This window comes from Cupressus sempervirens, chromosome 7, assembly GCF_028749045.1.
Source record: "Cupressus sempervirens isolate cs-2001-9-10 chromosome 7, ASM2874904v1, whole genome shotgun sequence".
Lineage (NCBI taxonomy): Eukaryota > Viridiplantae > Streptophyta > Pinopsida > Cupressales > Cupressaceae > Cupressus > Cupressus sempervirens.
In genome coordinates, this window is record NC_143124.1 from 858,007,047 (window position 1) to 858,023,613 (window position 16,567).

The 16,567-nt window shown below is 37.7% G+C and overlaps 1 protein-coding gene across 5 annotated transcripts in view; it reads right to left on the reverse strand.

The window, feature by feature from the left end:
- The window catches only part of LOC149550157 (golgin candidate 3-like), a 167,370-nt gene that overhangs the window by 44,089 nt on the left and 106,714 nt on the right, over nt 1-16,567 (reverse strand). For 3 of the 5 annotated variants that reach the window (XM_089793271.1, XM_089793273.1, XM_089793274.1), the window contains exons 10-12: nt 2,036-2,188; nt 1,273-1,569; nt 1,100-1,165 (exon numbers count right to left, since the gene is read on the reverse strand). In XM_089793271.1, the coding sequence (XP_089649397.1) occupies nt 1,100-1,165; nt 1,273-1,569; nt 2,036-2,188 (516 nt within the window). The remainder of the gene's footprint in view (nt 1-1,099; nt 1,166-1,272; nt 1,570-2,035; nt 2,189-16,567) is intronic. The other 2 variants (XM_089793272.1, XM_089793275.1) reach the window with 1 other exon arrangement.

Below are 16,567 nucleotides of genomic sequence, written 5' to 3' on the forward strand. Positions count from 1 at the left end.
ACAGTACAAAACTGCTAGTTTTGATCAAATGATGATTTGGAAGCCACCAGATTCACATTGGTCAGTTTCACAATTGATGCAGTGAAAATGGAACAATCAGCTGCTGAAAAGGGGCAGTGTTGTCCCAACACAAAAAACGAGAAGATAAACTTTCTAGTGACACTATCTCATTGAATTCTATGCTCACCAAGCCTCTAAGACATTGCATACTCGGAAAATCACCAAGTACTAGCATGACCTAGATGCAATGAGTGCTAGGTGTTCCATTCATTCTCATGAGAGAAGGGTTCTTGCGAACCACCACTCATGAAAAATGGGTCAATTAGTTTGACTCAAGTACTAAACACAGTTGAATCCTAGCAGCAATATCACAATTTGACTTGCTGTGGAAAATGTCTCATACTTATCATTTGTCATATTTTATAGCTAAGATTTACATAAATATTAAAACTAAATTTTTATTCAAATATTCTATCCAAGTCAAAACATTCTAGCTTGATGAGTACTCTCCAAGTCTGAGTTTGCTAACCATAATTTGGAGTCTTCTAGCATGCCATAAGAAGAGATTGAAGGCCCAAATGCCAAGACAAGTCGGAGAGGAAAAATGAAATTGTTGTAGCAATGACAAGGTAAAGAAGAATGATTGCTTATTTGAACCATATGCTCCAAGCATAAGACAATCTGCCACTATCATTTAACCCCTTTAATTTATTCCCCTCCTCAAGTTTTGTTTACAACAGCATTTTAATTCTTGGGAGGACTCGTAAGGAGATGGACGAAAATTTAAACTATAAGTACCACCAAGTACCACAATGATTTTTATGGCTGATTCATGATTGCTACTTGAAATTAGTGGAAATTACAGATCAATTGAATATTCAATTTGTAATGCTTGGGCCAAACAGAAATCAAAGTGTGCAGGAATCCCAAATTAGTTATGCCTCAATGATGAGCATCAAGGTATAACTATCAGACACAATTTGGTGATTATCTTTCACCAGCCTACACCTATTGCATTGAATTATTGTGGTTGTGAGCAGGCAGCGTTGTAATCAAAACTTGTCGCCTTGTGCCTTGCCACTCTGTAGAAGTTGCCTACCTTTAAGTTTTCAGACAGTTTGTTGATCTCTTCTCTTGCAGCAGCTAACTCAACAAAGACACGATCCTGCCAATGATAACATGCAAAGATTACCTAAGCATTATTAACATAAAAAATCTGTAAATTGACCAAAAAAATTGAAGAGTGACTTGAAATTCTGATAGTAAAAATACCTTTGCTTCACTCTCTGCGTAGTATTGCCCAAGAACAGTCTGAAGATTCTGAACTTCAACATTTTTTGATTCTAGAGTACTGACACAAACTGCAAGTTTCTGCCTTAGGTCACTGATAGTTTCGTTTGCCTTCCGCAATTCATCACTATTGCTCATTTTAATTTCATCCTGACTTGCAATTGCATGAGCAAGAGATCTCTCCAATTGCATTATGCGAGCATTTCTAGCATCTACTAGCCTCTGAAGATCTGCTATGCGTTCACTATCTTCATCCATTTTCTCTGAATCTTCTAACTCCTAACAGAATGCACCATCCAGAATATATATTATTACTTACACTGAAAATGCAGATATGTTTCTTGAAACAAACCACACAACTTCCTAGGCTAGCAACTATAGTTTAAAGAATGGTAAATTGGAACAACAAAAGCTACAACATTTCCTGATCTATTCCCAATGTACTCAATTGCCAAAAGGAAGAAATTGCCTTCTTTCTAATTTCTAAGGTACACAATATCTTAGCTTTCTTACAGTCAAGGATTTGCATTGGTCTGACATATCCCACTCATACTTTTAGTAATTCACATTAGAAAAGAAAAATTAGATGTTCCATGGCATTCACACAATCTATGGTGGCATAAAAACTTGAAATGAACCTAAAACCAACAAGCAGAAACACTATATCCTATTTATAACATGTTAATGACAAAATCTTTAGTTGCTCCTTGATATGTTTCATGACAAAGAGACATGAACAAATTACCTTATCCAAGAGATGTTGCTTAAGTCTGGCCAAATCACGCAATGCTTTGTCCCTTTCTTTGCAAACCTCCTTTAAGTTGCGTTCAAACTCTACTTTCTGCAATTTATGCGCTTCTTCAAGGCTTCCCAGGTTTTCAAGTGATAGTTGAGCCTGCTGAATATGTAAGCATCAAATGTTGTTAAATAAATTATGAAAAAGCATGCCAAAACAAGTTTCACATGATCTAATTGGGTAGAAATTTGTAGAAAAAAATGTCTAGCAATATCAAATCACTTGGATTAATGGTATACTTAACGGGTTCCAAAAGATCAGAATACATCACCACCGCACATATGTAATAGCATGACAGACGAATATTAAATACAGCAATCACCAAATTCAAGTGTAAACATAATCATGTACACTCGCATCTTCACCAACTTCTATAACATATTCGGAATCTAGTGGCCTTCATGAACACTACCAATCAATATGAGTAAAATTACAATCAATCTTCTACACTAAAGCCCCTAATGATTGTTAAAGATGTAGCTTCAGTCGAATTAAATCATTTAGTAAATCATAATGAAAACAGTATATATTAAATATATATATGTATGCTTGCATATAATATGCATAATATATATATATATGGATAATCAGATTATAACATGACTTACTTATTAATATCGGTCACAACAGATTAATTTACATCTTATTCCATATCTTGGATTTTTCTGTTTTTATATTAGCATTGTTCGGGCTTTGCTCAAGCCTTTGTAATAATACTTTATCAGTCCTTTATGTGATCGGGCCGCTGGCATATTTTTTATAGTCTCTAAGGATCGCGGTTAATGATATATGAACAGTCATGTCCACATAGGGACATGACCATATCTGGCACAAGCCACGTAGAGTCATGTCATGCCAGGCATGACTCTTCCTTTTCATATATATATGACTATCGTGTGCTGTAGAGAACATATCTATCTATGGCATATTATTATCTACAGAAAACAGTATTATATTCTCTGCAACAGCGATTCATTTAGTCTTGGAGTTATATTCTATATTAAATCACAGTAATATCTTAAGTTCTATAAATATATTATGAGCAATTGTAAAATCACTTATCAGTTACTATTAAGAACAGAACATTGCAAAGGTTAAACGATATAATCACAGGTCTGCACATACAAGTTTGAATCCATTGCTTTCAGTTGATCAATTAGAATTGGAAATATTTATAAATCACACTCTATTTCTGATCCTCGGTTCCTTAACATGGTATCAGAGCTTAACTGATAGAGTTTTAAAAAGATATTGAACTTACCACTCAAACTTCAGACTCACTCAAAATCTACTCAAAAGTGCAACCATGGTGAACGGTGTCAGACTTGAGGACAGACTCGAAAGTGCATCAAACTTTGTATCATGGAGAATTTGAATAATGATCATTCTTCGAGAACTTGAATTAGAATCATGTGTGAAAGAAAACAAATCTATGCCCGAAAATGAACCAAATAAAACAATATGGAAAAGGCATAACAATAAAGCCATGAAAATAATTATAGATATTGTAAAGGGTCATATACTTCCATCTATATCAAAATAAAAAACCGCCTATAATATGTTCATGACTATTCAAAACTCATATGAAATCAATAATACAAGCAGACTGCATACCTTGAAACAGCAACTTCTTCATATCAAGATGAATAAAGGAGAAACAATTACATCATATTTTATGAGAACATCAGAACTAAAAGATAAACTTTCCACTATTGGAAATAATGTCGATGACAAAGAATTGTCCTTGATAGCCCTTAACGGGTTACCAACTTCTTGGGAATTCTTTATTCAAAGAATCAGTGCATGGCCTGAACTACCAAAATTTGATCAACGTAAGAATGATTGCACTCGGGAAGAATCAAGATTAATTACAAGAGGATCAATCCAAATAAAGAGGGAGAAATACAAGCCCTACATGCAAACACAAACAATAAAAGAAAGATAAGACATTTCAAACAAAAAAAGGGGGGAAAATAATCAAAACTACAAGAAAAGAGATATGTTTAAAATTCAATGCTACAAATGTGATAAATTTGGACACTCACATGTACTACCCAGAAAGAAAGAAAACTTATGCCTCCATAGCTGAAGTCAAAGAAGCTAAAAATTTACAATTCTTTTTAGCCTTATCAAGTGAACTAAACACTAACAAGAATACTTGGATAATTGATAGCGGAGCGTCCCAACATGTAACTGGACTCAAAGACCGATTCAAAAATTTTGAAGGACACTCAACTGAAAAAGTCACAATAGGGGATAACTCCACCTAACCAATGAAACGAATTGGAACATATTCAATACAATTGAAAATCAGAGCTACCTTGCAACTAAAACATGAACTATTTATACTAGGCATCAAAAGAAATTTAGTCTCCATTTCTAGTCTAGCAGACCATGGATATTGAGTCACTTTTCAAGAAACCTTAAGAATGCAATCATTATAGGTTTCAAAGATGGAAGTTTATATAAACTTTGTAAAACTCAAACCTAGACTTAAATCATGAAATTTCTAAAACTAATCAAATTTGGCACAAAAGGCTAGGATGCCTCCATTTTCGTGCCCTACCCTTTATAGAAAAGATTGTGACCGGCTTACCTAGTCTAAAATTTGAACATGTTGGAACCTGTAAGGGATGTGCTTTAGGAAAAAATTCCAAAGGATCTTTTTCTTGTAGTGAACATAAATCAAAAGGTGTACTTAAACTTATCCACACTAATTTGTGTGATCCAATGTCAGTACCCTCATTAGGGGAATTTTTGTATTACGTGATTTTTGTTGATGACTACTCCAGAAAAAATTGGATTTATTTTCTAAAGCTTAAAGAATCAAATGAAGTATTATTAAAATTTAAAGAGTTTAAAGCATTAGTTGAAAAACAAACTGGAAAGAAACTTACACTCTAAGATCAAACAATGGGGGTGAATACATTTCTGAAAACTTTAAAGAATTCAGCATTCCTATTGGGATCAAGAGAGAGTATACAGTACCTTATAATCTGCAACAAAATGGAGTAGCAAAAAGGAAAAACAAAACCATTACTGAAGCCTCTAGAGCCATAATGCTCAATCAAAATCTTCACACTTCACTCTGACTGAAGCCTCAAATACGGCAGTGTACATTGAAAACAGATGTCCTCATTCAATCTTAAAATACATAACACCTAAAGAAGCCTTCACATGAAAAAATCTAGACTTAAGTCACTTAAGAATTTTTGGTTGTCCTATATATATATTCATGTACCCAAAGAAAAGAGGTCCAACCTAGAACCCTCTAGGAAGGACAAATTTGTTGGTTACAGTGAGTTCTCTAAAGCCTACAATTTATATATTCTAAGACAAAGAACTATTGAAATCAACAAAGATGTTAAATTTGAAGAATATGTTGCATATAAACTTCTAAAAATATTGACGAACCAACTACAAAATTAGATAAAAACCCTACTACTGACATTCAGAGGGATATTCAAAAGATCATGAACCCATATCATCTAATCCTGAAAATGCTGAGCTTACCAAATCTGAACCATCAAATGTTAAAGAAGCTTACTTCCTTCTCTCGTCGATGAAGGATCTCGCTGCGACGACTACAACAATTGCAACCATGATTTACTCCTGCGACATTATTGTCTGTCGTTGCATGACCTCGAGTGCCCTCTTTCCATGGCATTGATCTCCGTTTGTTTTCATTTGTTCATTCGCATACCCTTCTCCTCCTATGTCGACCGTCCCATACCTTCGGCATTTGGTGTCCTTCCTGTCGATTATTTTGGCTCGTGCTTGCTCAAACTTCGAACTGGTTTCTTCCGTCAGGATTTGTTTAGGCGAGATTACGAGCACTGGTTATCTTCTCAATTGCACATGGGTTTCCTTTGCAGTCTTCTTACCTTACCTTGTTGCACCTGCTTTCTACTATTCATGAGTTTCCTGAGTTACACATAGGTTTACCTTACCTTGTTGCGCTTGCTTTCTTTTGTTCATGGGTTTACCTTACGGGTTTTCTTTCTGTTCACAATTTTCTCAGTCTGCTTACCTTACCGGGTTTTCTTACTACTCACAAAACGTCCATCCAGTGACTCTACTTTCACAGCAAATTACGACTATCTGTGCTAGGGTTTTTCTTAGCTCGTTTTTGCAATGACTACGAGAGATAACTGCCCTCCCCAGATCCAAACTCTAACGTACCAGAGGTTGTGTGATAGAGTGCTCAAATTGGAGAATGACAATACCCTGCTGAGAGAACAGATCATGACTTTGACAACGGAACTTTCAGACCTCAAACAGTCGACTAATTCAAGTACCAAACGTCTCTCAGACACCTTCATCTCCGAAACGGCAGGGCTGAAATCCAGTATCGAGGTTGTTATTGAACAATTAGATGAGCTGGACAAAATTAAGGAACAACAAACTGAAATGGCTACAATTCATTGTTCTCCGATTGCGGAAACCGAACAAAAAGTAAAATCATGGGCTTCGATTTGTACTAACACGGATACTACTACACCCAAGCTGAGTATAGACAAAATTGTCCAGGGTAAGATTGATGATGAACGTGTGCAGCATGCACATGAGCTGAATCTATGGGTCTGAGGTCTCTTACCCACTCTCGATCCTATGGCTACAGGGCATTCTTTTCTCTCAGATCACCTTGGTATTTCTAATATTATATTGGAGAGGTGTTGGTTTGGTACCAATGGTATTCTTTTCATTAGATTCTTCTCTTTTTCCGATAGGCTTCATGCCCTTAGGGCGAAGAGAAAGTTGCTTTCTCTACCCTCTAAAATTTATCTAGATGAAGATCTAAGGCATAGGTTACAGAACTCAAACATGCTTGGGGAATTGTGACAGATGCTAGGCGGGTTGGGAAATGGGTTGTTATTAGGAATCTTAGAGCTGTGGTTTGGGATTCTCCTCCTATTAGTTGGGTAGAGAGGATAGCCTCCAAATCGGCATGACGGTTCCGACAACAGTCTGACAAGAGAAAGCCCCCTTCTCTTCTTGTCAACTGTTGGAATGGTAATGGCTCTTTATGGTCATTACCCGATCTTCTTCATGATGTGGTGGGGTCCTCAGATATTTTGGCTGTTACTGAGACTCACGAGAGCCCCATGCGCCCTCTTCCAGGTTATCTTGGTTATCAGTGATTGTCAGTTTGCAGAGATGAGGTCCGGACTTCTGGTGGGGTCCGTGGGTCTGGGGGTGTGGCTTGCTTGGTACATGATGATATTTTCAGCTTCACTTCAGTTATTCACTCTAACGCCTTTGCTAGATTTATGTGGGTCCGGATTGGTCGGCGGAAATACTAACAGAGAGATATTTTCATTGTTGTTTGTTATTTTCCACCGACCTCCTCTCCCTTTGCTATTAATGACCCGGAGAATGGAGATCCTTTCTGTGATCTACAAGAGAGTATTTCATAGTTTGCAGCTTTGGGTGACATTATTATTCTTGGGGATTTCAACGCTCGAACCAAGGATCTTCAGGCTCCTTTGCATGATCGTGGTCTTGATTCGAACTACACTTTTGAACTAGATCTGACTAGTATGGGACTTCAGTGCACCTCAGAGGATGTTCTTGGACAGCTTTCAGGTTATGGCCGTCACCTCCTTCAGCTCTTTGAATCTTATGGTTTGTTGATTCTGAACGGTTTATCCTTCCTTCCTGGGTCGGACTTCTTTACCTGTTGGTCGCATTGTGGTGGTGCGAGTGTTATTGACTATGTCATTTCCTCTCCTTCCTTCATTTCTTCCATTCACAATTTCACCATTTCGCGTCTCCCCTTGGTTGATCATGCTCTTCTTAGCATTTTCATTTGCAATTCACCCCACCCGTTGCGAGCTTTCCAGCCTTCTCATTGCTCGGCTGATATCGTCTCCTTTCCTACTCACTTTCATTACCCTGAGAGTGATGCTGAGCTCTTTATTTTCCACCTTAGGAGAAATCTGACACCTGCAAGTTTTGGTGAGTCGCTTGAGGCCTCTGACATGCATGATTTACTTGCCTCTGCCATCTGGGATTCTACTCTTCTTTCTATTCCTCACAGCTCCCCTCCCTATCTCAAAGATAAGCGTTGAAATACTTGTCCTATGAATAAATGGTTTGATGCTGACTGCAAAGCCTTCCATTGCTTTGTTCGCGTTGCCTTCGAGACTTAGTCTCCTGCCGTCACCCATCTACGCCTTTCATACCTCCGTTTTCTTCGCCATAAGAAACATTCTTTCGCTTCTTTTCAGTGCAGAACCCTTTGCTCCACACTTATTCAGAACCCCCAAATCTTTTGGCATACCCTTTTTCCTCATTGCTCCCCCCCCATCCTCCACTCTCAACTACCACTCTCTAACCTCCCATATCATTACTCTTTATGACATTCCTGAACAATCACCTCTTCACTTCACTCCACCTCCATACTGCCATTTGTTCACCTACTCCAGCAAATTTCGAGGTCATCAGAATGATGAGATGCAGCAAAGCAGCAGATGAAGATGGTTTCTAGGCAAAACTTTTCAAGCTCGGTGCTCTAGTTCTTGGATCTTACCTTCCTACACTCTTTAATACAATGGTTTGCACTGGGTTTCCTGAATCCTGGTCTAGACATGTGGTTTACCCTATTCACAAATCTGGACCTACTTCTGATTCAAGTAACTACAGGACTATTATGATCTAACATAAATTTGCCAAACTTTATGACACTACTTTGAATACCATGTTATCTAGTGAGCTTGATAGAAGAGGTTATAGAGCTAAAGGGCAGGCTGGCTTTCGAGCACATTATCAAACTATGGATCATGTTTTCACATTGTGGGCTATCATTGAGGAGAGGCTAGGCACCGCTCCCAGAAGGTTTATTGTTGTTTTGTGGACTTCTGTAAGGCTTTCGATTCTGTACCTAGGTTGGCTTTATTTCAAAAACTTCGTGAGATTGGGATCTCAGATATGTTGCAAACTGCTATTATGAGGCTCTATGAGAAGGTTACCGATAGGCTTAGGACTCCGGAAGGTTTTTTTGTTTTGATTCAGAGCACCATTGGGGTGAAACAGGGTTGTCCTCTTTCTCCTACTCTGTTTGGCTTATATATTGATGAGTTGGAGGATTTCCTTGTGAACTCCTCTCAACCGAAGGATGGGTGTTATTTGCATCAAGTTCTAATCTCCATTCTCCTTTTTGCCGACGATGTGATTCTCTTGTCCTCTTCTCCCGACAGCTTATAGAGACTCCTTGATGGCTTGGCTTCTTTTTGTGATCAATGGCAGCTAGTGGTCAATTTGTCTAAGACCCAGGTTATGGTCTTTAACTATTTAAAGACCTCTCATCTCCATTTCTTCTTTCAGGGTCAAGAAGTTGAGATTACCCCCTCTTATTTGTATCTCGGTGTGAAGTTCTCAAGGCCGCGCTTCAGCTTGAGACCAGCTATTCATTGCAAAGTTAATAAGGGCATGGGTTCCCTGGCTTTGCTGGAAAGACAATGCTTCAAGCATCACTTCCAATATATTTCGTCCAAGTTGTCCCTTTTTGACTCCTTGGTCTGTCCGACTGTTCTCTATGGCTCAATTGTTTGGGGGCCTTCTCTTATTGCTTCTGATTGGGCTTCTATTGAGCGGGTTCAGATGTTGATGTTAGGGCGTATCATAAGGTGTAACAGACTCACCCCTCATAGTATTGTCTTAGCTAAGTTTGGAGCCCATCCTCTCAAACTTGCCACCATTTTTTACTTGGTTTGGTTCCTTCATCGGCTTCGAGGTTTTATGGATTCAAGTGTTCACCAGCATAGATACACTCATCTAGCATATTGTTCTTCTGTTGATATTATGAGATCCGACACTTCTACTAGGTCTCGTTGTTGGTATGCTCAAGCCACTTCTCTGTTGGGTTCAATCGGTATTGAGATAGATCATCTTCCTCCTTACCAGTTTTCACTTGATGCTCCTGCTCATCTTCTTCCCACACGTCAAGAGTTGAATGAGCATGTCAAACAAGATATTTATAGACAGTACATTATCACTTCCTGGAGTAATCCCCCGAGAGGGCTACAACCTAAGATGGCCTTCTATGCTGAGCATTTTCTTGAGATTTAGGATGGTATTATTGTTCGCCCTGCTTATCTCTATCAGCGTTGGAATCATGCCTTGCGGTTTTCTTTAGGCTCTTTCAAAGTTGGCTCTCACTGCCTCAGGGCTTGAACTGATCATCATATGGATCGAGCCGATCAGATATGTCAGTTATGTACTTTGGCAGAGGTTGAGACTAAGATCCACTTCATTTTTCGATGTCCTCTTTACCATGAGATCAGAGGGAGATTTTATTGCCTTTTCAGAGGTTGTTCTCTTTCAATGTTCTTCAGCTATATTGATCAGCGATGTCTTGCACTTTATCTTCAGGAGGCCACCCACCTTCGGGAGATTATCCTACAGTCTTCTATAACTCAAGGGCATACCTCAGATCAGCTCATTTCTGCCTTTTTCTCTCCCTTGGCTCCTTCACGCGGTTTGAAAAGGCCTTCCAGTATTTCTCATTCCAAATCGATTAGACATTGCACCAGTCTCTCCATGCAGTGACAGTCCTACAACGGTCCTACACGGCATTCTAAGACTTTGGATTGTTCACAGGTTTACCCCTCTATTACTGATTTCTTTGTGACAAGAAAGGACCCTTAGTCCTTATCTTGTTTTCTCTCTTATTTTGTTTCTCGCTTTTCTTTCTTCTCAGTCACTGTTTGGTGCTTCTGCTTTGGCCGACTCTTCTATTTGTATGCTCGGTCCCACAATTCTTTTTGGTTTTTCATGGACATTAATATTATTATCTTATCTTATCTTAATATCCAAGCTTAGAAAGATGCTATGATTGAGGAATATCAATCTATATTGAAAAATGATGTCTGGGACATCATACCTGACCTAAGAACAAATCAATTGTCTCTTCTAAATGGCTATTCAAAATTAAACATGCAACATATGGAAGTATTGAAAAACATAATGCTAGATTTGTTGTCAGAAGGTTCTCTCAGAAGATTGCAATTGACTATAGAGAAACATTTGTTCCCATTGCAAGATATACCTCTGTAAGAACTATAATTGTCATTGTTGCATCTAAAGGATGGAAGATACATCAAATGGACATAAAAATTGTATTCTTAAATGGTGTTATTGATGACTAAGTATATCTCGAACAACCAAAAGGTTTTGTCATCCATGACAACAACTCTCATGCGTGTAAATTGGAGAAAGCTCTCTATGGCCTTAAACAAGCCCCCAAGGCATGGTATGAAAGGATCGACAATTACCTTTTCTCCAAAAATGAAGCAGCTCCAAATGTATACTTCAAAGTATCAAATGGTGGCATGTTAGTTCTTGTGGTCTATGTTGATGATTTACTAATAACAAATGAAGATCATTTCATTACAAAATGTAAACGAGACCTTACATCTGAATCTAAGATTAAAGACCTAGGTCTTCTGCACAATATTTTGGGACTGGAAGTATGGCAAAAAGAGAATAACATTTTCCTAAAACAAGGAAAATATACTATTGACATTTTGAACAAATTTGGAATGGTGGATTGTAAACCCTTATCTACGCCAATGAAGACAAACCTTCACAAGCTTAGACGTGATGCATTTGAATCTGAACCTACAGATCTCACACACTACAGACAGAGAATTGGCTCATTAATGTATTTGGTTAACGCTCGTCTTGACATTTGTTAAGCAACAAATGCATTAAGTCAATTCCTTTGTGAACCTAAGAAAATTCACCTAATGGCAACCAAGTACATCTTGAGATACTTGTGTGGAACCATTGGATTCCGTCTCAAGTATGACAATGTCGAAATACAACTTAAAAGGTATTCAAACTCAGACTTGGCCGGCAATTTTGTTGATCGTGAAAGCACTACAGGATGTTGTTTCAGCCTAGGATCTACAATGATATCTTGGTTAAGCAAGAAGCAATTTGCAGTTACACAAAGTTCTAATGAAGTAGAATACAGAGAAACCTCTACGGGAGCCCAAGAAGCAATTTGGTTAAGTTACTGGATAGATTATTTGGGAAGTCTCTGAACCCTACAGTCATACACTGTGACAATCAGAGTTTCATAAAGCTATGACTAAATCGAATTTTTCACAACAGGTCAAAGCACATCGAGATTTCCTATCACTACATCAAGGATATGGTGGACAGAAATGTCATCAAGTTGGTATACATCAGCACTGATGAGCAAACTGCCGATATATTTACCAAACCTCTCTCAAAACTAAAAGTAGAGCACTTTAGAGATAAACTTGGTATGATTAAAATGTAACTGTAATTCCTGAGATTGACTATCAGCTATGTTTAAATTTAATATATATTCATTTATATTTTAAATATTAAAAGAGTTCCTACCTTTCATTTGTGGATTATTTCATGAAAGATGACAATCTTTCATTGATGTATTTGTGAGGTCGTTGTTGTAAGGTGACGATCTTAACAATAGCTTGACCTATTATTATGATAGACTACATTAAGTTGTTGCCCCATAATGTGTTGGAGATCATGATAACGAACATATCATGATAGACTACACTAAGTTGCTGTCCAAGAATGTGTCAGGGATCATGATACTAATCATGATGAAGATTGCGACATCCTAATTACTTGTTATTTGATAGACTACATTAAGTTGTTGTCCCGGAGTGTGCCAGAAACCAGATAACCCATATCCTTCTAGGATATAACATATTCTTTTGGTAGGCATAACAAACCTGATGCCAGTGCACATACCAAGAGAATATGATGAGATAATTGTGATGATTCAATCCTCCCTCACTAAGAGGGACTGAGGATATAGCTTCAGTCGAATTGAAGCATATAGTAAATCATAATGAAAATGGTATATATGAAATATATATATTCAAATTGGATAGTCAAATTATAATATGATTTACCATATTAATATCTGTCACAACATATTGATTTACATCTTATTCCATATCGTGGATTTGTCTGATTTTATATTAGCATTGATCGGGCTTTGCTCAAGCCTTTGTAACAATACTTTATCGGGCCTTTATGTGATCAGGGCCACTGGCATAGAAGCTCTAACTAACGATCATGGTACACAATATATGAAGTCATGTCCACATAGGGACATGACCCTATGTGGCACAAGCCACGTACATTCTTTTTCATATACATATTGACTATCATGTGTTGTAGAGAACATATCTATCTACAGAAAATAGTATTATATTCTCTGCAGCAGCGACTAATTTAGTCTTGGAGTTATATTATATATTAAATCACAGTATTATCTTAAGTTCTATAAATATATTCTGAGCAATTGTAAAATCATTTATCAGTTACAATAACAACAGAACAGTGCAAAGGTTACACGATATAATCACAGGTCTGCACATACAAGTTTGAATCCATTACTTTCAGTTCATCAATTAGAATTGGAAATATTTATAAATCACACTCTATCTCTGATCCTTAATTCCTTAACAATGATCAATGCCTAGTTCCTAGAATTAATCTGTCTATTCCTAGCCACTTCCATTTGTTCCCCAATTCCCTTCTCTAAGCATTTTCCATACCAACATCATGTGTTCAATACCTCAATCACAACATACTAATTTATTTCCTAATTCCCACTTTTGTCTCATATTTGTTTTATATATTCCCTTTTCCACTAAACCATCTTATTTATATTTCCATAAGATCTTGCCAGCCCACTCTCCTAGGCTAATCCACACTACACTGAATTTCCATATCCTGTTCCCTCCTACATTTCCTAATGCCTATTTACCAAAACATCTAACCTATTCTACACATCACATTGAATCCAAATTAGCCACTACTCATGCAATCTTGCCAGAAAATTGTCTGAGTCCACTCCTACCACCACCTATCATCATCACTAACTCTCCATTAACAGTTAGTTCACACATCACAGTTGAGTAATCCAGTTTTACACAAGACAAGTTGTTTACATCCTGCAAGTTCAAATTTAATAACACAATCCCAAAAAGTTAAACACACAAGTTTCCTAGGTCTTTAGTTGCATTAATAAACAGCTATATTAGAGGGCTACCAGACTTAACTATAACATCTACAAAATAAAATACTTCTCACACAACAATGAATGAAAGTAAGTCAATTTAGGAAGCAATGAGATTCTTATTGCAAAGTCAGTGTGTAGCACTAATGTAGCACTGGTGTAGTCGACAATCATGCCATTAGTGCTCAAATAGTATTTTTGTTAATTTAAATTAGAAGTATAATAAAACCCTGTTCCAAAGAAAGGTCGATTGTTGACAGCTGGTAGACTTAACCAATCGTCAAGTCTATTTATATTCAGACAGAAACAAGTTATTATGTCACTGATGTATGAGAATACTATGCTATGAAAGATATATTATTTTGCCATTACATTGTGTTATGTGTTCTTTCTAGTTGCCCGTATTCTGTTGGCTATAGTTTATAATTAATTTATGTCTAGTTGTGTAATGTTCCCTTCTCCGCACTAGACCTATTGGCGCCTAGTTGGTCTATGTTTCCATCTAAATAGGCTAACGGCATTTGTTTTGAGGATGCCAGTCAGTCACAGGGATATAATGGGTTTTAGTGGGGAAGATATTTAAGTGGGACCTCCTAAGGTTAAGTCAATTTATTCTATTAAGTTGATTTATAAAGTACTTTATCTTTTAGAAGTCACTTTATGACAAAAGTGACTTAAGTGACTAAAAGACAAAATAGGCTTTTATCCCAGATTGCTTAGTTATTTGCACCTTCCCTCACTTCGAGGTTATAAAAGCAAGCATCTGCTTTGGGATTATCACCATGAGATATAATACGGATAAAATTTAAACAAGTTGCTTAAATATGACTGGTTAAATCTCGACAAAAACCCTTGGGATAGTGGAGACGCTGGACATAGCCCCAGTAACTCCTGTACATTGCAATCAGCTTCAGGTACAATTATCAGAGTTTTGTTGTTCAGTCCCTTCTTCACCATTCCGTAGTGAAGTAATATTGAGGTTTAGTGGTATCAGCTAAGATAGAGCAGTGGGATTAACAGTTCATGTTATTGGAGAAAGAAGGGAAGCAAGTAATAGAAATCGGGCTCAGGCAGAATACAGACCAGTTCAGTACAGTTGCCATATATAGACTAGCGTGGGTGTTGGAATCTAATTAAACTAGACTCACGTCTTTACAGACCAGAGAGAGTCGGGTCTACCTTCCAGCCTTTAATGTGGAACACCATCACAGCAGTAACATAGTCTGTCCATATTCACACGGCTGCTCTAGTTTGGAAGTGGTGTGCAATCGACACTGCACATGCTATAGTAGTGGATGGATGCGACAAGCCAATACCGGTCGTAACTCCTACTAACCTTCCCTCCAGTCACGTCACTCCAGTTCAGGACAGTGGCTGCGTGCTCATTGTGAGGCTGTCGTAGTTCAGAAAAAGACCATAACAGTGGCAGCGTTTGGAATGGCAGGTGAGCACTTTCATTGAAGGGTCTGCATTTAGTCTGTGGTACACTTTACATAAAATACAGGCATCATCTATTGTTCTGCGTCTACAATAGAACAAGGGTCATTACTTTCGGCTCCAAGTTCTTCTTTCTTAATTATTGCATTCCGTTGAATAAGAGACTGCATCTGTTCATTACTTACTGCATGCTCTTCTTGGGGTTGGGATGTATGAACATGAATGACTATGAAATGATTAATAAAGATCAGTGTGTTTCATGAATTTGCCTTTTCACATTTGAATCTAACATTTTATAATGCCATTACCTTGGAGACTAAAATAGTGGTATCAGAGCTTTCATACTAGGCTGGACACTAACTGTTCGTTAAATTGTCACAAGTCAAATTTTAGATTTCTTGTCAGATAAGAGCAGGAATACTACAAGTTGAATGTCACTATTTAAATTTTTATGAAATAATGCTTCCATAAGGCAACTAACATTTTGGCGTTGCTACCTAGGTTCAAGTCTAGAGGTCTAAAGAAGTGAGGTAGGTGAGATGGTGGTATAATGGGCCGAACCTTCGACCAGCAAGTGGTAGTAATAGACATCGACGTTGAGGACAATAACTAAGTGACCCAAGAAGACCAATTGACACAGGATTTGGTTCAGGCATGGGACGTGTTGATTGATGAGTACGTGCAATGGGAGGCCCACGAGAAAGTAGTCCTGAATCACATAGTAAAAACCAAAATCATGGTGAGCACTCTTGTGTACGATCTTTTGTGCAGTGTTCCAAAAGTGTTGGCTCTCCAATTGTTGGAAGTCCAAGAACAACATGAGGCAAGAGAGAGAGGACATCGTAGATAACAAATACTACAATTATACGAATGGAGGAACTAGAGGGAGGAGTTGCACAACACAAGTAGGCACCGCACCTTCGATAACTCCAATAATTAAATACCCCTTCTACCAAATAAGGACAGAAGGTGGCGTTCAAGGGAAGAGGCACAAAGATAAAATGGAGTAGAGA